The 27,918-nt window shown below is 41.1% G+C and overlaps 1 protein-coding gene across 1 annotated transcript; it reads left to right on the top strand.

The window, feature by feature from the left end:
- Positions 1–1,431: 1,431 nt before the first annotated feature.
- nol10 (nucleolar protein 10) lies at positions 1,432–24,105 on the top strand. Its single transcript, XM_069661115.1, has 21 exons — positions 1,432–1,519; positions 1,934–1,979; positions 2,075–2,173; positions 2,295–2,372; positions 2,458–2,495; positions 3,259–3,395; positions 3,495–3,560; positions 3,737–3,797; positions 6,747–6,832; positions 7,069–7,147; positions 7,928–8,077; positions 8,441–8,507; positions 9,512–9,564; positions 16,027–16,153; positions 18,168–18,247; positions 18,575–18,673; positions 19,991–20,083; positions 20,411–20,587; positions 20,980–21,293; positions 21,922–22,024; positions 23,908–24,105. The coding sequence occupies exons 1-21, from the start codon at positions 1,454–1,456 to the stop codon at positions 24,103–24,105; spliced, it is 2,217 nt and encodes a 738-aa protein (XP_069517216.1). The 5' UTR covers positions 1,432–1,453.
- Positions 24,106–27,918: the final 3,813 nt, after the last annotated feature.

The raw sequence follows: 27,918 nt of genomic DNA, 5'->3' as shown, positions 1-27,918 counted from the left end.
TACATTTAGACGGAAGCCTACGCTTTAACACATGGTCACATTTTTTTTTAAAACCTCAACCTGTAGCCTCAATTAAACATGGAGCAGTTTCTCATATGTGTAACATTACTGCCTTATGCCAGTTTGGATTAGCATAGTTTGAATTTCCGATATCCTCATTTCTTGCTTTTTTGTAAGATAATCGTGTCCTTATGACTGAGTTAAACTCATTATAATCAATTCGTTCCAAAAGAATGCATTGACATTTAGTTTGAAATGTAGTAATAATAATAATAACAATACATATTATTAATAACGCATTTTACATTTAAAGTAGGGATGCACCGATACCGATACCGGTATCGGATATGGGGCGGATACTCGTACTCGTAACACTACACAGAAACAAGCGCACCCAATACCACTTTACAGCTTGACGTTAGCCTCCTGTTAGTTAGCGGGTAGGCGGAGAAGGAAGCAATTTCACTTTTCAGAAAAAGGCTTAGTCCTCACAGACGGTACTAATATATGGCTAGTATATGTGGTATTTTGTGTTATACTGAAATCCACTGAATGTGTTGTTGGCTACACGAAAGACAAATGTGTAGCAGTGTCATGTTTGTTTGTAAAGTGAAACAAAGTGGACTGTTAAAATGTCAGCAACAGTTGCAGTTGCATCATTGTGTCTATTTACTTTATTACAGTAAATGAGGAAGGTCTGATGAGAATAAAACATGCTTTCAAAGTCATTATGAGAACTAATGATATTAAGTACTCATATTGGTACTCGGTATTGGGTGCTAGCGATATATTGCAAATCTCAAAGTTCCACAGGATAAAAACATGAGCATAAAACAAGTAATAAAACCCACAGGTAAAAAGAACAACAAGTAATATAACCCACAGGTAATAAGAACAAGTAATAATAATAATTTGGATTGGATTAAATTTATTTCAAAGATATATAAAGAAAATATATATAGGCAAGAAAGTCATACAGAAAACAGAATAATAATAATGACAATAATTACAAAACGTCCGGTAATTAAAATAACAAGTAAAAGCAAGGAGAATTAAGAAAATGCTCTTTTAAAACGGCGGCAGAGAGTCAAAAAACGCTAACGTTAGCGTAACGTTCAAGAGTAATTAACTGTCAATTAGCTAGCTTATGTTTAGTGGTAGCTTGCTACTGCCAACTGTATTGAACTGTAAAACTTCTAGCTTTTTCTAATGAAAGTGCATGAGATTAATACTAAATTTACCAATTCTATAAATAATACCTTTTCTTAAATTGTTTAACCACAGAATAACTTTGGAGAGGAAGGGAACCGTCATGAGGCAGTGTGGTTTCTACTCGGACATATTTCTGAAAACTCACCTCCACTTCCTGTTTTTGCTCCGAAGCAACAACGTGCAGTCCACCGGTGTGTAGTACCAGTGTTATGTGTGACCAGACTCTCGTTCACTTTCTACAATGCAGATATCCAGTGTGAATGATGTGAAGATTTATAATTTAAGTCATGGAAAGTCTCTTCCGGAGGTAAGACGCACAGCTTTCTCTCTTCGTTTAGTTAGATTTCAGAAGCTTTAAAAGGCAACTTTTACTTTGAGCCTAGCTAGCTAACACAGCTAGCCGTGTGAAGAGTAACATCAGAGTAACAAGTCCCGTCAATTTTTACTTTTCACTAAAACAGCCCCTTAATGTTACATTTCATAAAAATAATGGACAGACCAAGCTTTAAAGCAGAACAACATAACATTTGAGACGCCTAAGCCAGCCCTCTGATCTTATTATGCTCACGTAATTTTAGTCGCGTTTAATTGAAACACACCAAGGATTGAAGTGAGCTGTATAAAACATAGAAATAGTATTTAAAAATATTGCTGTAACAATGCGCTGCTTGACTGTTTCTTTTCATGCCAAATCCGAATCACTTCTGCCTCTCCAATGTAGTGGCTGTCTGATCGGAAAAAGAGACAGCTACAGAAGAAAGATGTTGGTGAGTTGGCTGCTACAGTCTCAGCATCACAGACCTTTAATTGTCTTTGAATTATATTTCGGAATGTCTGACTTTATTATTATTTTTTTCTACAGACATCCAGCGTAGGATTGAGCTCATCCAGGACTTTGAGATGCCCACAGTGTGCACCTCTATCAAAGTGTCGAGGGATGGTCAGTTCGTCCTGGCAGCAGGTAAGACAACTCGTTTGAAGTGATTGTTCTTACATTCTTTAAGAATAAGAGGGATACAATTAGTCAGTCAAAACGGTATGTTCATTTTTTCATTCAAGCTTTTATTTTCCATTCTTTTCAGGGACTTACAAACCTAGGATCCGCTGCTATGACACCTACCAGTTGTCTCTGAAGTTTGAGCGCTGTCTGGATTCAGATAGTAAGTCAGCAGACACACCATCTTGTTGTATGTCATCCATGTCATTATGTAAAACTTTGACAGATTTCCTTTTGCTCTCTCGCAGTTGTGGCTTTTGACATCCTGTCTGACGACTACTCAAAGGTAACGAGGCTCCTCTTGCCCCGACACTTTACCAATGCTTTTAGAACTGTTAGTTTTTTCGAAGATTTTTGGTGTTATGTATACACACGGTTTGATATGTTTGTGGTCTGTGAATTCATAGTATCTTCCTACCATCACCATAGACTGTATATTAGAAGTCGATGTAACCTCCATGACCTCATCCGTTGGTTTGTGGACTACCGTTTTGGTGCCTTAAATATCATTCCTTATAGAAGAATACTTGAACTAGAGGTTGAGACCACAACCCCATTAAGAAAATGTTTAGTGATCAACAGAGAAATGGGCAAAATTCCTCATAGAATTTTATACAATCTGGATTCTTTTGCAACTAGCGGAGTCGCCCCCTGCTGGCCATCAGAAATAATACAGATTAAAGGCATTGTTGACATTGTATACCGGTAATAATGTTGCATGTTATTTTATAAAGTAATTTAATGAAATGAATGCCCAATCAACAACGAAAAGTCTTATCTTCATTACAGCTCAGAAATGTGCAATATCGTCTGTCATATTTGCCCCATCTAAAATCGATGTCAGTCTCAAAAGTCCATATCAGTCGTGCTCTAATCTTTGTAGTATCTAAATAATAGCAGAAAATGTTACGGTTTTAATCTACTCATTATTCACATTATGGTAACACACTTAAATTTCCACTTTTGTCAGAAATAAAAATCCGTAAAGTTTCCAGGATTGTTTTTTGGCATTTTTAAATTTTCACTTTGGTTTTTCTGTTTCTGTGCAGTTGGTGTTTTTGCACAGTGACCGCTATGTAGAGTTCCACTCGCAGCACGGACATTACTACAAGACTCGTATCCCAAAGTTTGGACGTGACTTTTCTTACCACTACCCCTCCTGTGACCTCTTTTTGGTTGGGACAAGGTGAGTGTACGGTAAAAGGATAAATGTTGGGACACTTTTGTAGATTTCTCCTTGTCGTAGCATGTTGTGCGACACTGTTAATTGTGTTTCTCATTTTAGCTCAGAGGTTTTCAGACTGAATCTGGAACAAGGGCGTTTCCTCAACTCACTTCAGACTGATGCTGCGTAAGTAAAAACAAGTGAGCAGTAATACCTGTTTAATCCAATAATAGTGATTTCTACTTCTACATTGAGCTAGGCGGGAGGTGTATGCTGCAATATGTCATTAATTGATAAGCTCTTTGTTGTCATTTCTCACAGCTGATATTTATGATGCTTCTTTTTCTCGACTTCTCACCCAGGGAGAACAATGTTTGTGACATTAACCCTGTCCATCATTTGCTTGCCACAGGAAGCTCTGAGGTAAGTGCCATAGCAGGATGGGTGTGAAATGAGGCTGCAGTATTTAGCTCACACAAGTGAAACAGTGACTGTGTGTGTATGTGGGGCATTTTGAAATATGCAAATACTTTTACGATACTACTTAATACTAAATAAAATTCCCTCAAAATTATTTAGCAAAAATTTGGAGTCATAGAGCAACAAAGCCGAACATGGTCAGTGTAAGAAGGTGTGGTGATATTTCTGTTAGTAATTTTCTATATTTTTGGTTGGATGTTTCTTCTGACTGGGTGGATGTGGTGAGAGTGATCAGCCGATTTCCAAGATTATCACTTAAGTTTATATATAAGTGGAAGGCCCCTCCTTTCCTGAAAATACTCTGGCTTTGCATGATTCACAGTCATGGATGTAAAAGCCCTTTAGGACAATATAGATAGTAAGGAAACAAAGACTTTGCCAATGCCATGCAGCGTCTTTTTGTTTGATTTTAAGGGCGCATTCACATCTAAAGTAGGTTTGTTTGGCCCGAATCAAAGACTAAAGTGTTACAATGTTGCATTTTGCCTTGAGTTTGGTTTGTGTTCACACGGCAGCTTTTCCAAAAGTTTTGATGCGTGGGGAAACTGCTCTCTGATTGGTCAGAATTTCCATGTGGGAAAACTCCCTGAAGTATACAAAGCAAGAGAGCACACTGATCAATCACACTCAACATGATCAGTGTTTTGATGTTGTTTTTTTTTGTTTTTTTACTTGTAACCGACACCCTTCCACAGATCGATCAGTTCCACTCTCCTTTAGTTTTTCACTGAACAGTTTGAACACCTCTGTGTTCTTGTGCGTTTCCACAAGCATTTATGAAATTGTTTGGTCAGCCCATGTTACCATTTCCTCGTCGCTCCCCCGCGTCTGTCCTCTACTCATCTCGCTGTGTGTCTCTGCAAATGTTTTATGGTTTGTTTCCTGTATTTGGTCCTACTTTAAGTCCGTTTACGTTCTCACCAGAATCAAACCGGACCATGGTTCGTTTGGAAACGGACCAAAACCCGTCTTTTGGTCCGCACCAGAGTTTCATTCCGGCATTCACACTGACCTAAACAAACCGCACTGAGGGGGCCAACGCTCCAGGGCCCGGTTCAATCGGACTAAACAAGACTGGTGTGAACCCGCCCAAAAATAAAGCTTAAAAAAGGATTTTGTGAAAAACTTCAGATCACGTCTTTTTGGACCGTGCAGTATCGGGTTTCTTTGAGGTACATGTGCTGAAAGTTCTTCATCTTCTTGTTATAATCTGCGTAATCTTGGTGGGATTTTTCACGCTCGCATTAGGAAACTTGCGCGATTTCTTTCACCGAAGAATCCAAAAATGTACAAAGCTTCATCACACTTTGAACACTTGGACATAAATCAACATTATAAGAACTAGCTATAATGACAGAAACCATGTTTGAGAAACTCATGTCCCATCTGTTAACATAGAGGAGGCGGACTTTATGACCTATACTGCAGCCAGTCAGCAGGGGGGTTTGGCTTCACTTTTGGGGAGCTGTCATGTCGTCCATCTTTTTATACAGTTCAGGTACCAATCGTTATCTAGAAGAGAAAAATGGAATCTCAACATCTCTAGTTTAGATTACTGTAACTTTCTTTACCTGCCATTCACCATTTTGCCAATCTGCCAAAATACTGCTGCTTGTCTGTTACACCGTCCAAAAGGTCGGATTTAACACCCATTTTAGTCTCTCCGCACTGTCTTGTTGATTTCAGAATTAATACCTACAGAGCCAGGCCCCACAGTACATTATGGACTTTCTGCACACACCCATGGGTTTCCCAGTTTACCTCCAGCATGTTTTAAAACTTGGGGAGATCTTGTGTTGAACTCTTTTAAACTTAAGATAAGTCTCCCAATAATTTAAGGTGTGTCTGTGGAGTCTTTGGAAAAGAAGCTGAAAATCTTGTGTTCAGACAGCATTTAGGTAGAGTTTGTTATTTTATGTTTTTAACTTGTCTGTTCTCCCTGTAAATGGTACTTTTTGTTTTATTCTTTTTGATTAATTTAAATGTATTCTTTTGACTGCTTTCTATGAATAGTCTCATAGTCCAGTTATACAACCACAGACTTTCACTTTCATGGTGTTTAATGTAGTTGATTTTGCCTTTTTGTAAAAGGTGTTTTTAAATATATTTTATGTAAGATGATGCAGAAATTAGCTTGATTAACTTTCGGATTACGAAAGAGTACTGAGAGAAGAGTTTCTTTGTTATTGTTTGGTAAAAGCACCACACACTAGCTGGGCTGATAAAAATAAGTGAGCTACATGATTTCTGAGTATAAAGTCCAAGTTTTTAAGTTGCCAACGTGAGAACTTGAGCTTTTTATTTACCTTAAAAAGTCCTAATCATTTTAACCTCCTGAGAGCCTGCGTCCTCATACGGGGACATTGCATTTTGGCTTCACAGCACCATAATATTTAATTCTGCGAAACTTAGACCTGCTGGTCTCATTCATGGACACTTTGTCCATCACCCTGTGGTCACAAAAGCAAATTACACTGATAGGTGTACATTCAAGATGGCCGTGATCCCGACCAAAATGTGTTACAGTCGGTCTCTACAGAAAACTCAACCAGGTACAAACCCTCTTCAGATTTTATGATTTAAACTTGTTTATTTAATGCGTATTAACAGTTGTAGCTTGATATGGCAGACTAATTTTATCGATAACAACAAGCTACAACACCGTTCCACACAAAGTACTCACATGAGGACATTGGGAATTTTTCAATGTAACACAAAGACAATTCTTAGGTTTTATACTTATTAGGTCCTATTAATCCCCAAAAGGTAGGAGAAATTAAAAATGCATACCAAACAAAGGCTTGGGTCTCAGGAGGCTACAAAAACTCTCCCAAATCTCCCATTTTGATGCATTTCTCGGACTGTTTGACATCTTCCCTGTGTGATTACCAGGGACGGGTCGAATGCTGGGACCCTCGTGTCCGCAGCAGAGTGGGCACGCTGGACTGCGCCCTGAGCAGCCTCACTGAAGGAACAGAGTAAGTACCAAGCTGTTCACTGAGAATAATATAGTTCTGGTTAGATATTTATCCACACAGCCTTGGCCTACATCTCGCTGCATGAAAAACAAGCTGCAGGCTGTGCATCATTGTGGTACGGCAGTCATCTCATTCACAGTTAATTATTGTCCTTGTAACGAAGACGTTTCTATTTGATGCATATTTTGTCCCCTTAGTATGACATAATGTTATTCTCATTGTGTCTTTTCTGACAGAGTTCAAAGTTTGCCCTCAATCAGTGCCCTGAAGTTTAACGGCTCCCTCACCTTGGCAGTGGGTACCAGCACAGGACAGGTGAGCCAAAAACATTCAGCTGTGGTTTTGCTAGTTACTAAAAGAAGTTTGACTTCTTTACATGAAAGCTTTCTGCAGCAGCTGGACATCAAACCAGAGGCCTGTACAACCAAGCAGGATTATTAGTGAGCAAGGTAACTTCAAGGTTAACTCTAGGTTTTAAGAGCTAAAAGAGGATTCACCTCCTACAAGGACACCCCAGCCATGCTAACTTATGCTGCACACCTAAGCTGCTCCACAGCAGGCTATGTTTAAGATAACAAAGATCAGTTATTTATTTGATTCCAGTAGATTTGTCCATGTTTTTGGTTGATCATATGCTCCAAACTCCACCCTTTTGTGTGAAAGCACTCATGCTTAGATCAGGAAACCCTGTGTGGCCTCCTGTAATGGCTTAGGGCGACTGTATATGCTGTATAACACAGATCTACAGCTCTTTTTCCGCATCTGCTCTGTTTATTATGGTAAGGTATCATCTGCCATCATGATATGCAGGTTTAGTGGACTCACAAAGAAGGTGCTGATGTGATGCTGTGTGCTCTAGGGAGATTCACTCTTCTGAAAAACAACACAGTTTTGAATGAGATGGTCAGGTGCAGCCGGTGCCTATTTGACTTAACTTAGCTCTTTGCCGTTGGTTTAGATGTAAATTTCAGTGAGCGATAATAAAATCATCTTAAAAACAACTATTTTTGGAAAATTCGAATTTGGACGCCAACGTCTTCAAATAGATTTTAAAATGTTCTCAACAGTGGTTTAACCCTTCGCTTTGTCTTCAAGGTTCTGATCTATGACCTGCGCTCCAACCAGCCGCTGCTGGTTAAAGACCACTTCTACAACCTGCCAATCAAGTCTCTCAACTTCCACGACCAACTGGACCTGGTCGTGTCATCCGACTCCAAGATTATCAAAATCTGGAACAAAGACACTGTAAGCCTTGTGCTGCATGTGAATGATAATGGTTATTTGTTGTCCATTTAAAATAATTGTGTTAATCTAAAGAAATGTAGCTTAAAGGGGCATCCCAGTATGTTTGGATCTGGGCCTTATTTTACTTGTTTTTAGGTCTAAGTGACAAATACATAGAAAAAGTGTGAACGAACTTCGGTCAGGCCTATTGCTCTTAAATATTGGATCCATTACAGCCCCTTTCATGGCTGCCAACTGAAGCGACCAGGAGCAGTTCCAAACCTTTTTACCCCAAAATATATGTCGAAAGGATGCGCTAACCGATATGTCTTTACTCTTTAAGTTGCCATTTTTGTCTCATGTATTCTATCTGTTCACACACAGGGCAAGGTGTTCTCCTCCATACAGCCACAGACCAACATCAATGATGTTTGCATCTACCCCAACTCAGGTGAGAACAACTTCTCCTGCAAGATTGTGATTCTTTAAAGAACTAGAGAACTAAATACACAATGAAGATCTACTATATAAAAATGAACTATAAAAAAACCACAGACACAAATGAAAACTGTTACTTGAAAGTGTATTTTGACTCGGGCGCAGGTTTAACTCAGCAGTTAAATCATGCATCCCATGTACAGAGGCTCAGTCCTCGATGCGGCAGACCTGAGTTATAAACCCCCTTGGCCCTCTTTCTTCCCCTGTTTCCGACATTATCCATCATCCTCTCTTCTCAATAAAGCCATAAAAAGGCCCAAAAATAATCTTAAAAAAAAAAAGAGAAAGTGTATTTGGACAAACTTTGGAGAAACAAATGAAGTGAGGAGAAATCAAGAGGAATGAAGTCGGGTAATGTTTTGTGTCCGCAGTCTCAGCAGCTTAATCTGACTGAATATGTGTAGGGAAATCACAGTGTTTTAATGTTGCTAACTGTCAAAACATTATTTAAAAAGTAGTTTAAAAGTTTTATACTTTAACTCTTCCTGCCACAGCGTTTAACATTCATTCACCTCCGGGTGGCGCCATCTTACAATAGAACTGTTTGCCTTTGCAGTTTTGTCCAGTCTGTCTGTGCATGCCTCTCAGTTTTCACCCACAGAAGAACTGGAGGTGAACTTTAACGTTGAAGTGATCATTAAAACAATGTTTTAGTTTTGAAATAGTCAAATTTAATTTCTCTTTATAATGCCGCTCTTTTTCCTTTTAAACTTTTCAGCTCTCTAAAAACAGTTTACTAATTTCCCTCTCGCTGTTTGGGCAGAAATGAATTCATCCCTTGGGATTATTCTAATTCAAACGATAACCAGACACTTATTTAATGTTTAAACACAAATGAAACCTTTAAATATACATTACTGGAAATAAAATATATTTTTCCATAGCAGATGAGCTCTATTAATATCTGCCCTGTTTCCGTCCTCACATTGTTGTTTCTGCATCCTGTGTCTCTCACAGGTATGCTCTTCACTGCCAATGAAGACCCAAAGATGAGCACGTTCTACATTCCGGTGAGTTCAGAGGCTTTTTTATTACTCATGAGAGACTTTACAGCCAGGATGCAGCAGAAAGGTCGAGCTCACATCCTGCTTAACAGGTGCTGGTGGCACAAACAGTATTTGAGACAAATAGTTTACTTAGAGCAATAAAGGAGATGTTACATGAACTGTTAGGGCCCGAACACATCAGTCCAAGAGTCAGCCACAGGACAATCTCTCTCTCTTTTTTTTTTAAGATTATTTTTTGGGCTTTTTGCCTTTATTGACAGGACAGCTTAAGATGGGGAGTACAGAGTGGGGGATGACATGCACCAAATGATCGGCACACTGCGATCAGTGCGTCAAGGACTGCAGCCTCTTTACATGGGGCGTCTGCTCTACCAGCTGAGCTAAACCAGCGCCCCAAGACAATCTCTCTCTCTATTTTTTCACACTCTTGTGTGTTTAATTCAAAATGGGGCCATCACTGAGCGCCTGTGGCCCAAGATTGAGCATTTTGAATCAGAGGTAGAGCCCCTTGGTGGCAGACATCAAAACAAATCGGTGCAAAAGGAGAGAAAATGACGTAAGAGAGCAAGCAATCAACCAGTCCTTTTCCTACAAGCTGAACACCAAGAGCGGACAGCTCTGCTATTTGCACACTTTAATCAGACATGTTCTCCATTAGAAGAAGCTAAAAAATGAAACAGAGTTTTAAACGTAGGCAAAAGCTGCTTTATCATAACGGTATTTTATACTATGTGGATCCATAGGGAGACTTGGGTACACTGTTGGACCTGGGGTCACGTTCCTGCCTGTGAAGGCAAAAACGATTGATTAGATGACTCAGATCTTTTTGATAGCTTTTGCATCATGAGGCATGCAGAGACGAGTACTTTGCCTCACCTCTGACCCACATGGCTCTGATGCATTATAACACCGAAGTCAGCTTCATGTGACCGCCCCGTATTTAATGTTGTTAATGTTTAATGTTTTAGGTTAGGCTACCATGCTCCCACTTCCATGGGGCTTATTATATCCAAAGCCATAAATCTGCTGGTTTCTGCTGGATGAATAACTACAGCCACCTGCTGCTGAGTTATTTCCTCTCACGCAGATGCAGAACGTCGATGCTAGTTGGTAGCCGCCTGAAGACTTTCCTATGTGTTCAACAGTCGGTCTTTGACGCAGCTTGTCCTTTGATGTCGGTTTTGTGTCTCAGACTCACTGATTCAGATGACATGTTGAAGGACATGTGTGCATTAATCGGCTTCTCACAAGGCCGCTGCATAACGAGTAAAGCTTGTTAAGGCTTCGTTTTTCATCAACACTCTGTCCTGTGACTCAGATATGATCTGAGAGCATGTGCTATTCTAGAGATGGTTTTTGTGTGTGTACAGTAAATGAGACTTGTGTAAATTCCACACATGATCCACATAGACGTGCTGAACTTTGACTCGTCTGTCATGCACTTGATAGAATAGTTACAGGATTACATCACGACAAAGCAGTAAGATGTTGTCACAATTTCATTTTGCAAACATTTGTCCAAAGCGACGTACATCTGAGAGTTAATACAGCACAAGCAACGATCAAGACAGGAGAGAACAAAGTCATTAAGTGCCAACAAACAGCTTCAAGTGTGTCGGACACAGGTGCTGACAGGCAGTGCACAGAGGCAATACACAGGGGGTATAGAAGCAACTTTTTCTTTTTTTAAGTGGGCCTTACGGAGTGTAGACCTAGATGAGGGCGTTCAGGTAGGCAGGAGCCGTTTTTGCAACAGGATTTTGAATTTGATGCGAGCGTCGACTGGGAGCCAGTGGAGGGGTATGAGCAGTGGAGTGACATGTGCTGTTTTGGGTTGATTGAAGGCCAGTCGCGCTGCTGCGTTCTGGATCATCTGCAGAGGTTTAAATGTGCATGCAGGAAGGCCTGCCAGCAGGGAGTTGCTATAGTCAATGCAGTTACAGTCGTCAATGATGCTTTATTTACGCTAAGGAGACTCGAACTGTTGACTGTTCAGATGATCTAATGCCATTAAATATAGGCTTAAATCTTTTAATTGTTACATAAAAGTTAAGATTTGATTTTTTTTACAAGCCTGAGTTAAAGATGTTATCTTGAAGATTTCAGTTTCATCCACGGTTGGCTCCGGTTGTAACTCTTGATTTTCCTCTCGCTGACTTTGGATTTTCTCTTATTTTTGAAGTTGTATCTGTAGTCATCCATTTTTTCTTAGTTTGTTCAGCCATAGTAAGTTACTGTTTACTCGCAAAACTTGCAGAGGCTTGAAAAGCAGCTGCTTAGCGGCACATTTGGACTTTGAAACTTCCTGTCCTGAAGGAGACATTTAACGTGGTTGTTTATGGCTTCAGGAAGCAGACTTTTAGGAATATTCAGCATTCAGACTTGTTTGAGCAACCTGCCATTTATACGTCTTCCCCTCCGAAACCTGCTCTCATTCCTCCGTTCCACACACTCCTCCACATTATCTCTGCAGGACAACCTGAAGCTTTATCAGACGTTAACTCAGCAGTGATGAAACTAAAGAGTGAGGAGGGTCGACTTTGACCTTGGCGTGTGACTCCCTGTGACGTCATTGTCTACATGGACTGAGCAGATTCCACTGAAACAGTTTAACCTATTGCCCCCCTAATCTATTGATTCCTCCTCAGTGAGATGTCACAGCATGAGTGGATCTTTGATCTGCTCTGCTATTTTAGGGAAAGGCAAAGACTTTGATTGGGAAATGGCTTTAGATAGTGACAAAAAGAAAATACAGATGTCATGACTTTCACGAGGCACAAAGACAGAAATACCAACTAAAGCTTGATTTACATATAACACCTTTAACCTTTGTTCATGAAATAGCAGCCTCTGCGACATGTTGAGCTGATTGATGGCTGACAGTTATCATCATCAGAACCCTCTTCCATCCAAACATCATCATTTAAAAGCCCCTTCACACTAATCGGCGCCTTATTATTGTTCCTTTTTTAATCAGTTCAGCACCAAACTAAACTCATACAGCAGTCTAGGTGGGTCTTAAGTGTTACCTCACTCATGTTTTCATGCCTAACTTCCAGTACATCCAAGTGCACCAAAGCACTGCAGACCTCAGCAGAGCAGGTTGTAACATACAGCCGGGTTCAGACAGTCATCACCAGAGCACAGGGCGTCCATGCTTCCCTCTGTTCCTGTCACTCTTCTCCACTTCCATCACAGTTAGTTTTGTGGTAATTTTGCAACTTATTTTGCCAACCATTAACCGGTTAATACCACCAGTTAAACCAGTTCTTTTTTTAAGTATACATTACATACAGTATATATTTGGGAAACACATGTTTTGTTGTTGTTAACTGAGCTGAGCCTGAGAAGAGAGCAAAATGAAACGAGCAGTTTAACCGTTGAACATTGAAAAAACAAAGCTTTGTTGCATCTCTCTGCTCCTGGGACATCACGGTACCGTCTGAGCCGGTATGCTCTGCGGCGGGTCTCACAGTCAACAGTGTGTGCACCAGACTAACCCCACAGTGTGTCGACATGTTGCTATTTCTTCACCAAAACCAAACAAACTGTCTCCTACATAAGGACTGGTGTAGGCCTTGCCTTTTTATTTTAAGTTTCCGCAGCCTTTTGTTAACATATTGACTTAACGAAAGGTAATATTTACACGCATTAACTTTTATTATTATTATTTAAATCTCCAGATGGACAGGATCGTATGTATATTAAAGTTCTGTGTGCTGACCTTCAAAGAAAGGTCGGCTGTAAATGTTTATTTACTTATTGTAGCTGCTGGATCACACGGCTGTATTCTCCAGTGCGTGCCTAATGGACACTGGACAGTGTATAAATATCTGTGGGCACGATTGTCGGTACTAAAGGTAGTTATTTTTGAGGATAATAATAAATGTACCTCTCAGTTGCGTGTGTGTGTGTGTGTGTGTTTCTGTGAGTATTAAAGAGCATCCGAATGAGCGCGCATGAGGAAGAGCTTGTTGTCGGTCCCCGGCTTTCTAAAAATGATCTTTAATTCTTATCTTAACGATTAATGACCGTTAACGGGGGTCGGTTATCAGTCAGAAAAAAAATTCTAAATTATCATCACTAGTCCCAGACTTTTATCCAATCCAAAAAGTACATTTTAATTGTGTCAGTTAACCGGTTATTCACTGTTAAGAGTGTCAGTTAACCGGTCAAAATAAAATTCTAAATGCACATCCCTATACCATGCTAACCATGAAGTGAGCCCTTCATATAGACACTCTGTTGTAAGTGATGGAGACAAAATGGTAAACGGTAAATGGACTGCACTTATTTAGCGCTCCTCTATTCTTTGCGACCACTCAAAGCTGCTTTTGCACTACATGTCACATTCACCCATTCACACACGCATTCACACACCGATGGCAGAGGCTGCTACGTAAAGTGCCCAACTGTCAATCAGATATCACATTCATACCCGTCGGCTGTGCCACCGGGAGCAATTTGGGGTTCAGTGTCTTGCCCAAGGACACTTGGACATGTAGCCTGAGGGAGCTGGGGATTGAACCTCCGACCTTCGGATTGAAAGACGACCGACTCTACCACTGAGCAACAGCCGCCCATTTATGTTTTTTTTCCCTCACTGCAGTGTTTCCTCTGTGAGACGTCAAATACTTCCCGGCAGTCACATGCAGGAACAAAACTCTTGATCAATAACGTACAAACAGCTGCCAGGATGCAGATAACCTCCGTTCAGCTGACTCAGATAACTGAAACATTATAGATTAAGTATGAATTTTAGATTGCACAGAAAACATCCTCCACCTCTTACAGAGCAGTCACTTCAAGCCGGTATGAAGACGAGGGGCGATGACGGCGTCCTAAGTAACAAATGAACACATTGAAAATTTGAATGTCTGTATTCTCCAGACTCTCTTTTTATCTTCAATAGCCAGACAAGCTCTGGTGAGTATATGTGGCACTCAAACCAAAGTGTAACCCAGTTTTCTTGTATCAGCAAAACCTGGTGCAGCCCTATCATTAAGCAGTTTTTGCCAAGTCAACACAAAAAAAGACTCCAGTTTTACAGTTTTTTAAAAGATAATTAGCATACCAAAGCTGGATTAGGTCTAGAGAGGTTTCGTAACTTTATCAGTCCTTCTGCTGAAACTCCGGCATAGGTGGGACAGATATCACAAGGATGCTCAAAAACTGTCGTGCTGACAAAGAATCTGACAAAGAATCTTGTCCACAATCGAACTAGTTTCACATTCGTAGACGGATTGTAAAGGAGTGTGCTTACAAAACTGAATGAAGGTGCCAGTTTTAGCTCTGTGACTGTATCTTTATCTCTGAAGTTTCTGCTCCAAGGGATCCTAAAAAAGTATTGGCTTTAGAGTTCTAACCAATGACTGTATTTTAAGATGGACGACGCGTCTCCACCACCTCTAATTGTACTTATTTTACTTTCATCTTTTGGAGCAAGAGACTGCGCAGTAGAGATCGACGGGAGGAGCCACAGTAAAGATGTCCCACCCCTTCTGCTAATCAAAACACACATTTAACTTACTGAAATATAACCAGCAAGGATCCCTCATGTCGGCGTATTTAACAGCAGAGCAGCTTCTTGTGTTGATCTGAAGCAGATATTCACGGTTATGGAAAGTTCAATGACTGTAGTGTTAGTGTTAGTTACACCTCCTCTACCCGTTCCTCTTCTACTCGGAAACAGAACGCTGCAGGAGCCCGATTTGTAAACAGAGCTGTCAATCATGAGGTCACACCCCCTTTTTACAGCATCAAATAACTAATTAAAAGTAAACTTGTGAGAAAAATGAACACTTGGACATAAATCATCATGATAAGAACTAACTATAATGACAGAAACCATGTTTGAGAAATTATTTAACGTGTATTTTGATTTTATAGTTTGACTCATGTCCCATCTGTTAACATGGAGGAGGCGGGCTTTATGAGCTATACTGCAGCCAGTCAGCAGGGGGCGATAGAGAGGGTTTGGCTTCACTTTTAGGGAGCTGTCAGGTTGTCAACCTTTTTATACAGTAATTATCATGACCAGTTCACTTTTCTTGATGAATTCATAAGTCGTTTAGTCATAAGAGAAAAACAGCGCAACGTTGCCGTTAAGATTTCCCAGAAACAAAGTGCTTGTGTGATCCAAACTCAGATATTCAGTTTTCTCTCACATTAAACAAAGAAAAGCAGCAAACTGAGTTGATTCATTAGTACAGTCAGTCAGCAGGGGCAGTGTCAAAATGCACACTGTAATAAAATGAGGAGCAGTGGATGTTTGCTGTGCAGAAGCTTGCTGCATCACGTTTGATTGCACAATTTATCGGTTCGTTGGATAAATGAAACGCACAGGGATTTTTACCTGTAATGGAAACATAACCTGAGAGTGTCTATTTTTGTTTCAACAAATACATCACACCTTTCACACTGAATTACGTGTGTGTGTCTGTGTGTGTTTGTTTGATCATGCAGGCTCTGGGCCCTGCGCCTCGATGGTGCTCCTTCCTCGACAACCTGACAGAGGAGCTGGAGGAGAGCCCCGAGAGCACCGTGTACGACGACTACAAGTTTGTCACCCGCAAAGACCTGGAAAATCTGGGTGAGACCATGCTTTTCCCACCAAACCTGACCTCACGTGGAAAGATATCAGAGTTACGCAACAATGATTTCCCCGAAACCAAGCACGCAACTGTTGCGTTTACTCTTTTTGTTCGAAAGCAAAAAGGATTAAAGAGATCACTGTGATAAATGAGATTTTAAGCCCATCCTAGAAAGTTACACCCAAAACTATCAATCAGTGTGAGCCATTTGTCGCCTGGGGGTTTGCACAGATGGCTAGACTGCATAACTAGAGGCCTGGGCAACGATTGAGAGGCTTTAGGTAGGGAAAGTGTAGAGTGTCGGGGAGAGACGGAGAAGGGTCGGGAAGGGGGGTGGACACTGGAAGGGTTGAATGAACATTGGAATGCAGGCTCAGCAGTAAAGAGATCAAATGACAAGAAGCAGGAAGGCGGTTGGCTGCTGTGGAATAAAAGGAGAGGAGGGGGGCACGCAGGGGAACAGCGGTGTTGATTTACAGAAGCCACGTAATGTGGCCCGGTTATGTAACGCTGAGGCAGAACACGCTGATAGGAGATCCTGGGAAGAGCAGCCACTCCACATTCTTTGTTCAAATAAAAGTATTAGTTGCGTCAAAGCTGCAATCAACTCAACTTGTGCAAGCTGCTGCTCCCCTTCACACCCGGCACTGAATAATCTCAGGGTGGAGATTCGCCAACATTAATCACATGTTTTTACTGTTTTTTTTCTTTGACATTTCAGGCTTAAATCTCTCAATATAGTTTTTCTGTAGATACATTTATTGTCAGGTAAATCCTGAAAAGCAACACGACTGAGGCTACATCCCTTATTCTATGTTTCCATTTTTAAATACCGCTCCAGGTTTTCTCAGATCATTTCAAGCAAGTTTAACAGCTTTTAAAAGTCCAAATGTAGATCTAAGCAATCAGATTTGAAGCCATGACGTTCTGCACTTTACAAGACATTACATATAGTAAAAATAACCTAATATGCCACAGATTCAGGCTGTTGCTTGACTGCTTAGGTAAGTAGCTCCCATGTGCGTAACCACAGCTGCACACAGCTCAGCAGTGAGGCAGTTTAATATGGTTTTTGTGATAAGTAGTCTTTAACTCTAATCTCTCTGATATTTAGAGCTTGCAGTAGTGACAAAAACTTCCCGCCCTAAATTGACCTCTACTACTATAAATGAGCTATACTTTAAACTGATCGAGGCTTCTTCCATACAACTACTTTTTGCAGGAGAGGGAGGAAGCGGACCGCAACACCGTCCTGCTGGAGAGACGGCGTCTTATTAGTTCTGTTTTAGGATACACTTATTTACTTACTTATCTTTATATGGCCATTATTGTAATGTTGCACTATCCACTTTGCTGCTGTAATACTGTACATTTCCCTGTTGTGGGACGAATAAAGGAAACACTTATCTTAGATCAGAGCAGAAGAGACAAAAAGTCAAACATGCTGACGGTCGCTTTCCTTTTGAGACTGTTTGCCTTCACCTGAGCGTCAAATTTGTTTCCCTTTCATTGGATTTTCACTTATTTTTGAAGTTGTATCTGTAGTCATCCATCTTCTCTTTGTTTGTTCAGCCATAGTAGATTACTGTTTACTCGCAACACTTGCTGAGACTGGAAAAGCAGCCGCTTAGCTCCGCCTACCCTCTCTGGCAGACCAACCACTGCTGGCTGATGGAAAACGCGTCACTAACTGGGCTTTGAGATTTTTTTCCTTGAAAGTCGCCACAGACACCCAGTCTGAAATTTTGCAAACGCAAAGGCTTTCATCAGTGGGCCATAGGCTCAATCACCATTGTGTTACCTCATTCAGCGATGGATAGAGACTTTATAGGCATTTATTTACATGAAAATCTTTGAGATTATCACTTTAATTATTTAAGTAGTATTTGTTAATATATTTCAGATTTACACTTCCATTAGTGTAGCCACAATGATAACATGGTTTAGTTTTACTTTTTTAAATTGAATTTATTAAGAAAATTCATGGTTTGTTTTGTGTGTGTCTTGTTTCAGGCTTGTCTCACCTGGTGGGATCATCTCTCCTGAGAGCCTACATGCACGGCTACTTCATGGACATCAGGCTTTACCACAAGGTAAGGTGTCTCACTGCGTCTCTTAATTATTTAGCCGAATTGTTAAATTCAGATTTACGTAACAGTTATATATAAATAAGCTGTAAAAGTGTTTCTGTTCTCAAATTTTACATTGTTTACTTTACACCATGTGTAAACAGGTAGCTGACTATTTATCTACCGACTATTTTTATATCTATATACTCTTGTTTTATTCTATTTTTTATCTTTGATCTATTTTTATCTTATCTTATTCAGCACTACACAGCTCAGGGAGATGCTTCATTGTTTTGCACAATGACATTAAAGACTTGAATCTTGAATTGTTGCTCGTTGGTTCATCCACAGGTCAAAAGCATGGCAAATCCTTTTGCATACGAGGAGTATCGAAAGGATAAGATCCGCCAGAAGATCGAGGAGTCCAGGACGCAGAGAGTGCAGGTTAAGGTGAGATGTCCTGACAAAATGTCTTGTTTTTCGGCTTGTGGTTACAGATTCAGCCGGTTTGCAGAGAGAAGCTGTTAAAATCTGTTTCTGACAGGTTATCATTTCTGTTTCTTATGTTAGAAATTAGGGAGAAAATCATGCAAATTCCAAAGTTTCTTGACCAATATTAAAATACTTCCCATCTCCATTCTTGCACGTGTACACAGCATCTCACTTTGTCAGGATACATTCCACGAAGCACTCCATGGTACATGAACTGTACTTATAAAGCACTTTTACACTACATGTCATACTCACACACTGATGGCAGAGGCCTAAGTGAGGCCCAATCTAAACAATTAGATTAGTCAGGGATCGAACCACCAACCTTCCGTTTGAGAGACGACGGACTTGACCACTGAGCCACAGCCGCCCACTGGAGTAAAATTCTTCTAAACTTTGAGTCACACTCGTATCCAAAATTTAAAAAAGAACCTCTTGCAATTTGTAAACCTTGTAATTCTAATGCCTCCGTGAACGCGATATCTCTGGAACGCCTGGAGTTAACGGCCACTTGGACTCCGGATGAACTGGTTAAAATCTGTGGTGGAAGGTCACGGTGTCCCTGCCTCTCAAAATCATTTAAGCCATTACTAAAATATGTATGAGCTAATTATGACGCTATTTAACACAAATGTCTAAAAGGATAAAATTATGAAGTTGAGCTGAACTTCACTGTGACATCACAATGTCTTAGAGACAACCCTTTTTTCAGGCATTATCCTTGTCCCATTCTTAAAGCCTGGAGGGAATTTCTTTAGACATGGCACAAATGTCCCCTATCGTTAAGAATGAACTGACTAGGTTTTATTTAACATGGTCAAGGTCACCTGTGACCTCTTGCCCACTCTAGTGAACACGATTTCTCAGCACTGCCTACAGGGCGTTTAATTACAACTGGTTTATTTTTACTTTTTTCAAATTCGTCCTAGATAACAGAACAATCTGTGATCAATTAGTGGAAACTTTCCCCTCAGTGCCCCCTGTGTAGCTGTTTGTTCTGCTGCCAAGGCAGAGGTCAAAGAGATCGAGGTTCCGCTGTATTATGTCCCTCCTGTTATTATTGTGGTGTGACTTCTCCTGTTTAATGTAGGCCTACATATCCTGGTGTTTTGTTTTTAGGGAAGTCTATTCCATCAAGTATTTTCAATATACAAATATATTCCCCGTCAGACACTGATAAATGTGACTCCTCATGCTGTCAGTGTAAATATGGATGCGTCCTGACCGTTTCCTTTTGTGTCTAATCAAATGTGCACGTTGTTCTTACTGAGACAGAAGCTGCCCAAGGTCAACAAGGAGCTGGCACTCAAGCTGATGGAGGAGGGTGATGAAGAAGCAGAGCTGGCTGCTAGGAAAAAGAAGGGCAAGGTACATGGTCACACCTCCTTTTGTGCTCAACGGGTTTCTTTGTTTTTCCACTGTGAAGTGTCTTTGTCATCAGCTCTGTCTTGACTTTTTGGTTAATCTTTGACTCTGTTCTTCTTGGCACCCTCATAAGTTTGGGAACTTTCAGTTTCATTAAATAAAAATCAGTTAAACTTTATTTAAAGCACAGTAAAGTTAGAACGGACGTCTTGAGCTGGACGTCTTTCTCACCACAGCACCTGGAGGCTGGAGAAAAGGAGGGATAAATATGTTGTACTTGTAAATCAAACATAATCACCTCCCCACCATCACACTTTTTCCAAACTGCAGGCTCTCCCCAGCATCCTCGGAGACGATCGCTTCAAGGTGATGTTCGAAAACCCCGACTACCAGGTAGACGAGCAGAGCGAGGACTTCCGCCTCCTCAACCCCATCGTCTCCAAGGTCGGACAGAAGAGGAAGAAGAAGCTGCGACTGCTGGCTAAGCAGGCTGCTGCTTCCGAACAGGTAACTCTGAAGTTAGCCGTTAGCTACATGACCTGCAGAAATATGGAAACCTGTGCAAGCGTTTAACAAAGCTAGTATGTGATCAGACATAAGCTGCCAAGCTGCTTCCACGTGAGTAGGAGAAGAAACCGGAGGTGTTTTTTATTTGTTTGAGCCAAAAGCGAGCAGAATTAGATAAATTAGTGGCTTTCCAGATTTAGTTCTTGTTTTTGAAATATTTTGTTAAGCGTGACGCTTGCACGCTCCATAATCCTTCCAGACACAGTCATCTGTTACTCTCTTGATGCAGATCTCTGCAGGCATGTTATATTTCCACAAAGTCTCTTTAATAAGGATGGTTTAGGATGAGGGATGTAGTAAAAGATCATCACATCATAACTATGTCTCTCCAGGCGGCTGAAGACGAGGAGGAGCCCGAGGGGCGAGCCAGCTCCGAGGAGGAGAGCTCGGACGATGATAAGAGCTGGGTGGAGGAGGTGAGGGAGCAGCGCAGGTTGCTGCGGGAGGAGGGCCGAGACCGCCGACGGCAGGAGAGGAAGGAAGCGGACCGCAACACTGTCCTGCTGGAGGGAGATCACAACAGAAGTGATAAAAACTCAAACATGGCCGAGAGCAAGAAGACGAGTCAGCCGAAGTTTTATCAGATCAAAGCCGGGGAGGAGTTCAGAAGTTTTAACGACATGGCCCGCAAGCAGAAGCTGCAGAAGTACGTCTTTGGAAATGTATCAATCAGAACTGTTAGAGGAGAGCTGGCTCATTGTCCGGGCCGCTCTCTGTAACAGATCCACATGGCCCCAAGGTTTGAAGTTGTTAATGACAGAGCAAAAATGTTTTAGTGCATGCTTTTCCTAAGTGGATGGATTTAGAAACTTGCTGGGTGATAAATCTATTTTAGTAATACATTATAAATGAATGGATAAAGACGATGTTTAAAAACTCTGGTAACGGAACAAAGCTGCCAGCGCTTCCCTCAGCTCCCACAGTTCATAGAAACCAAGAGCTTTCTTTAGACACAGGAAAAGGGTCAACACTGCAGCATGCTCTAGTACTTCATTAATAAAAAGAAGTTGTTCCCAAAAGACTAATAAACTGTGTTGCACAAGACAGCAGCGAGTGGAAAACAGCTGCATAAAGACACGTACAATTGGCAGCATAAAATCGATTCAAACCGTAAATTGGCTGCTATGTAAATCTGAGATTCTATTTTTAGGCCGTGTCGCCCAGCAGCAGTAAGAATATTAGCTGAATTAAGTAGTAAAAACATCACTAACTCTGACTGCTCTCTATGTTTCTCATTGCTATACTTAGTCTGAGGAATGTGTGATTTCTTTCAGGGCTTCTTTGGAGGAACGTCTGAAGCTGGAGGAGAACTCTGGAACCAGCAACATGGCCGACACTGCAGTGGGCAGCAAACAGATGACCTTCACTCTGAAGAAGGTAAACTGACCATGTGATGCATCAGCCTCCGTCTCTCCTGTAACTTACTCTTGTACATTATGTTTTCATTTGTGCTGTGTAAAATTGGGTAAAACATGCAGGGGGCTGTTGTGATCTGGGTGCAGGAGATGGTTTTATTCATAATCCTGTTAAAATTGTTTTAAGATAAAATCCACAAAAGCTGGAGCGTAACTTAAAAAACTTCCACAACCTTAAGGGTTTCACAGATTTAAGGGATTTTTATTTATTTATTTAAATGTTATTTAACCAGGGAAAGCCTCATGGAGATTAAAAATCTCTTTTACAAGAGTGTCACACAAGTCAACATATCCTGGGTCACTAAGTCATGATACAAAGCATCTACAACCTGATGCATCCAACGCCTTCATTCTACTTTAAAAAAGATTTAAAGAGATCAGCTTCCCCGACCCAAATCCTCCTGCAGCAGACTCCCAGCCATAAGAGCAGCGTTGCTAAGACCCCTTTTCCCCATTTCAAGACGCACTTTGGACGCATCATTTGCCCCCGCTATCTGCTCCGTCTCAAGGTCCAAACACGCCCATAAAGTTGTGCAGATCCGTGCAGTTTGCTCTTGTTGTGTGTCTGATTGTGGAGAGAAACCAAAGGTGGCATTGTCGTCATGATCAGTGGAATCTCAGAGAGTGACAGCCTTTATAATACTGTGCCGTAGTTCCCACCAGCTCTCTGCAGGCAGTAATATTTTCGCTCTAACTGCGCGGTGCTGTTAGCGCTGGCGTTTGTGAATTAGGTGCTTTTTGCCACGAGGCTCATTTACTTAGAAAGGGGCCAAATTTGCCCTGAATGTCTGCATAATGACTCATACACGCAAACAGCACCAGAGCACAGACGCTGTTTGCTCTGCAGCGCACCTTGGGCATGTGCTTGGAGAATGAGGTCTTCTTACGCCATTTGCACAGGTTTAGCGGCCGCAAAAGCCGCACAATCCTTTAGTGAAAAGTCTTGTGAATGGGTCACATGGGATATGAAGTATATCAAGATTTGCATAGAAATAATGTAGAAATGTTTATTTAGCATAATTTGATGTAAAAACGTGAGATTTTTTGGATATTTTATTTTGTGACAAGATTTTTGTACTTACAAACATCAATTATAATGGTTTATTGACTTGCATACATTTTTAGTTCATTTTTTACAGATTCTCAGGATAGGAAGCTTTAAAAAACTTTCACTTAAAGAAACTCCATCACAATGTAGGCACTGGTGGAACTTTTCGAAGGGTTAAAGGTGATAAAGAAAAACGTAATGCAAGTAAATGTGTTAATTTTTTTTTTTTTTATTGGCCTTTTATGCCTTTATTGAGAGAGACGGAGGGCAGCGGATAGCGTCTGAAACAGGGGAAGAGAGAACGGGGGATGACCTGCGGCAAAGGGCTGAGGGTGGCAGTCGAAGTAGGGGCTGCTGCATAGAGGACAGAGCCTGTGTATGTGGACCACTGATTTAACCACTGAGCTAAACAGACGCCCCAAATATGTTAATTCTACTTAAATATTCAGAATAGATTTATTTTTTAAAATCAAATGTTTAAGAAAAGCTTTGAAAACTAAAAAAGCAGAGAAGTGATCCCCTGAAAACACAAACGTAATCAGTCAATGACCCAATGCACAAAATAAAAATGGTATAATTTGAATTTATAATTTTTGGTTTTGTTTGGGTGTGTTATTGTTTATTTACCTGAATGCACTCAAACTATTCTCTCACCCCTGCTCCTGAAAGTGAGCAATGGTCAAATACTTCTTGCATTTCCCTCCTAAGTATAAATGTATAATGACTTTTCTGCATGAATGTACAGACTATGGAAAGACAGAGTGACGTTATTAACATTATTCCGTCTTCCTTTTCAGTCGGAGCAGCAGAAGAAGCAGCAGCAGGCGGAGTGGGAGCACCACGAGGAGAGGAAGCAGCTGAGGCGCTCGGCCGGACACCTGAGCAGCGGCCGGGGGAGGGGCTGGGGCGGCGGCAGGGGGAGAGGAGGAGGAAGGGGAAGAGGGGGAGGGGGAGAGAGAGGGGGAGGGAGAGGGAGAGGGAGAGGCCGGTACTGAGGATGTCTAAGTTCTGTAGTGTCTTCATGAACTGTGGCAGATGCCTTAAAAAGAATATGTTTTTAAGCTGCACAGACATGCTGGAGACAACGTGCACAGGTGTTAGACTGACAGTGACGGACAGACAGGCCTGTACCTGCTCCTGCTCCTGGGTGGTCTCGACCATGTGTTCAGCTGCTCTCTGCAAATTCAGAGCATATTAAAAAAGGATTACTTCTATCTATATAATGCTATGGGCATTAAAAAGTACCCTGGCTGTATAATAGTTCTTGAGGAGGCTGCTATCACAGTAAATGAACGGAAGAAGATGTGTTATGTGTGTAAAATGTAGTATTTTTTAATGCTCTTTGTTGTAACTGTAATTTGCTTAACAATACTTGTACTTTGTATTATATTTGGTACAACACTTCCTTGCCTACTTAGTTTTTATTGCTTAAAATCCAGCCTACCATTGGGTGCCACACTCCACTGGAGCATGCTTCCTCTGCAGCAGTTAAGTACCTCTATACGTCAGAAGTAAGCGGAGGGGAGGAGACGTTTTTTTCCCCTTTTCCCCGCCAACAACTGCAGTTCTTGGAAATACAAGGACTGCCTGGGTGTCCTCCCCATCCCCCAAAGTGCTGATGGTGTGAACCCCCTCTGCTCCAGCATTGGTCCGTTTCAAATGTAAGGGAGGTGTGTCAAAGCTCTCAGCATGCCAACACTGGCCCCCAGGGCTCATTTGAACTCATTTGATGTCACCGTGAATTTTCACCATGACCCATCTGCCTACAAAAGCAAGAAGTGGAAAGAACGACAATGCCCAATGTCACGGAGGGGAGGGGGGTTGTGTGCTGGACAATTTCTTGGCAAGAGATCTGTAATTTCCTCGAATCTCGGCGGATGCCTGTCGCTTTTACACTTTTTTTTTATACAGATTAACCAAAGAGATATTAGCGGTGTTAGTTGGTAAAGGCTTGGTTCATGGCGTACATAGATTATAGGGCAGATTTCGGTTTATAAATCCAGTGACGATAAACAAACCAATTAAGAGACATATTAACAAATACACAAATATTTATATTAAAACGTCCACGCATGTTTGGATTTTAGCACCAGTTTGGGACATACCTTTTTAACCAAACCAAGTACTTCAAATTTCTGACCAAACTACACTCCTATATGCAGTGTGGTGAAGTTCATTTTACATTTCTAACAGAAAATATTGTTCAACACCTTCATTCTGTAGAGACTGGATGCTGTGTGTGAGCTGTGCCCTCGCTTCTTTCACCTATGCATCACTTTCAGCCACAATTTTAGACCCCTTATCGCATTCAAGCTATTTTCTAAAGTTCCTCTGCTGAATCATCTTCACATGAGCACATCAGAAACCTTAAGGGGCATCTGTGTTTACAGTCTATATGCTGAGGTGACCTAAACGGTTGCTGGCTCAAGCTGCTTATGCACCATAAAAACATGAAGCTGGAATAAAATGACCTTTAAATTTCATTCACATTTTATACTGCTCAATAGAAAAGGGTCAGGTTTTAAATGCTTAGAAACTAAAATGTACTTTTAAAGGGTGAACAGGAAGCTTTTCATTGAGGTGTCAGAGTGTTCAGAGATTACCATCAGTAGAGAGTAGGTTACTAAGGCCAGACAACAGAGCTCCAGTCTACTTCACTCCTTTGTGCTGGGACGCCAGTGACACTGTCCCACTGCAGAACAAATAAACATCATTTAGCAAAGCGTCATCCTGTATAGTGCTATAATCTGGGTTCCAGGCAAATCGCCCCCCTTTTTCCTTTCACAATGCTGTGGCTTCACCATGACAACTGGCAATCAGGCCACAGGAAGTGGGTCAACCAGAGCGGGCACAAAAGAATAAGGAATTTCCACAGAGGCAAGGTGGTGCTATGTGATATACTGTTCCTCGTAAGCAAACCGATGTTCTTGCGGTTTTAGATTTCTGAAGAAGATACTTGTCTCATGGAATACATAAAGTCCTGTTTTCACTTGTAATTAATGTAAATCCGAGCTCGATCGCAGGGGAATATCAGATGCAACAGCAAATCTGGGAGTGTTTCAAGCAAGAACCAGGGATGTGATTTTAAATGCAACTTAAATTAAACATCTGATCAAGGGTTCATTACGCTGGATAATCCACTAATGATAGGCCGACTGTCCAAAAGTTTCAAAGAAGCAATTTAGAAATTAGTGCCACTGAAACCTGTTCACGGTCTGTAGTCTGTGCGGAGTAACCAGTACGTTGTTTCTGGAAAATACTTAGATAGACGGTTTCTGTCTGTCGGTTCTGGTTTATGACTTAATACCTAAAGCTGTCCCATATTAGACTGTATACAAGAATTGGCTGTAGCCTCTTGGTGCCTAAAGCCAATGCAAAATCGCCCTAAACCTGCATTCTTTCTGAAGGCCAGCAGGGGGCTCCACAAGTCTTTATCACTATTTTCAACTATTTTAAAATATAGCATGATTCATTCATGTAAATTATGCTCCCATTAAGAGTAAATTAGACAATAAAGCAGGGAACGGCTACCAGTGGTCGGATTACTTTTTTAAACTTTTTTTTGTTGAAACGAGTAACGTAATACTTTGTTCTGCAATTCAAGTAATCTGTTATTGGGGGGGGAAACTGCATTTCCCTTTTTCCTTGGTCGCCACAAAAAAAGAAAGTCCCCGCAGCACTGTTTCTGTTTCTCTCTTACTTCTTGGCAGGTAGCTGCGTACCAGCGGAAGGTAAACAGTTCTATCAGTGCGTGACATGCAAAGATAGCGGCCTTATATTGCACACAACAAATACATAAAATAAAATCAACCTTGCTGTCCGTTTGGGAAACTTTGAAAAACTGCCAGACATCTTGCATCCTTCCTCACGCTTGACGGAAGAGGCGTGGTGCAGACAGTGCGCGCGCGCACACTCGTGCCAAGTTAATGTCGTAACATTACATTAAGCTTTTTTAGGCAATCATCAAGGATTTAGGCAAAATTAAAGCGTTGTTTTATCGGCAGAAAAAATCGGCAGAAATATGACATATCTGCAGATACCGATAACGTGGCATTGATATCTAGCATCCCTACTTCAAACCACAAATTGCTACTTCTTATTTATGCCTACAGTTTATGGTTAGTGCTAATTAAAATTATATTAGATATACTAGTTAGCTGACAATAGGAATTAGCTTCTTAGCACAGCGTTGCCTTAATACAGGCTCATATAGCTGCTAGCATGGTAGCATTGGGGTAGCAAAAGAAAATATGTATGCTGATGCAGTTCGGGGGCATCATCATGAGCTAAAGATCCAAGATGTGTGCCCTGAAAACACAACATCCCTGTTCAGTTCCATCGAAGGACTACTGTTGCATATCGTCCCCTGTCTCTCCGCATGCCTCCTGTCTTTTTACTGTCAACTTTAATTAATAAAGGCCAGATCTAGAAATAGAAATGGAGTTCAGAGGAGTGGTGATGGTAATGCCATGGTGGTAAAACATCTGTTTTATTTGGGATCTTTACAGTGAGTGAACTGTCTTGTTAATACCATCAGAGATTCTCTAGCTGAAGGAAAATGACTCATGGCTCTTAATAGAAATATGGTACTGCAATTAGCCATGAACTCCGCTCTTCTGTCCTCATATTAGATCATTATACGAGTATCCAGGCTTCAGCCACTCTGCAGTAACCCTTAACCATCATCCTCGGTTGAAGAAGCAATCAATCAATCAATCAATTTATTTGTGTAGCGCCAAATCATAACCAAAGTTATCTCTTTGACACTTCACAAACAGAGCAGGTCCAGACCATGCTCTTTGTTATTT

This window comes from Semicossyphus pulcher, unplaced genomic scaffold, assembly GCF_022749685.1.
Source record: "Semicossyphus pulcher isolate SPU_LCO1_2020_fin unplaced genomic scaffold, fSemPul1.0.p SCAF_14, whole genome shotgun sequence".
In the NCBI taxonomy this organism is placed as follows: Eukaryota; Metazoa; Chordata; class Actinopteri; order Labriformes; family Labridae; genus Semicossyphus; species Semicossyphus pulcher.
Note: the sequence above shows the minus strand (reverse complement) of the source record. Positions and strands in the feature narration are given on the sequence as shown.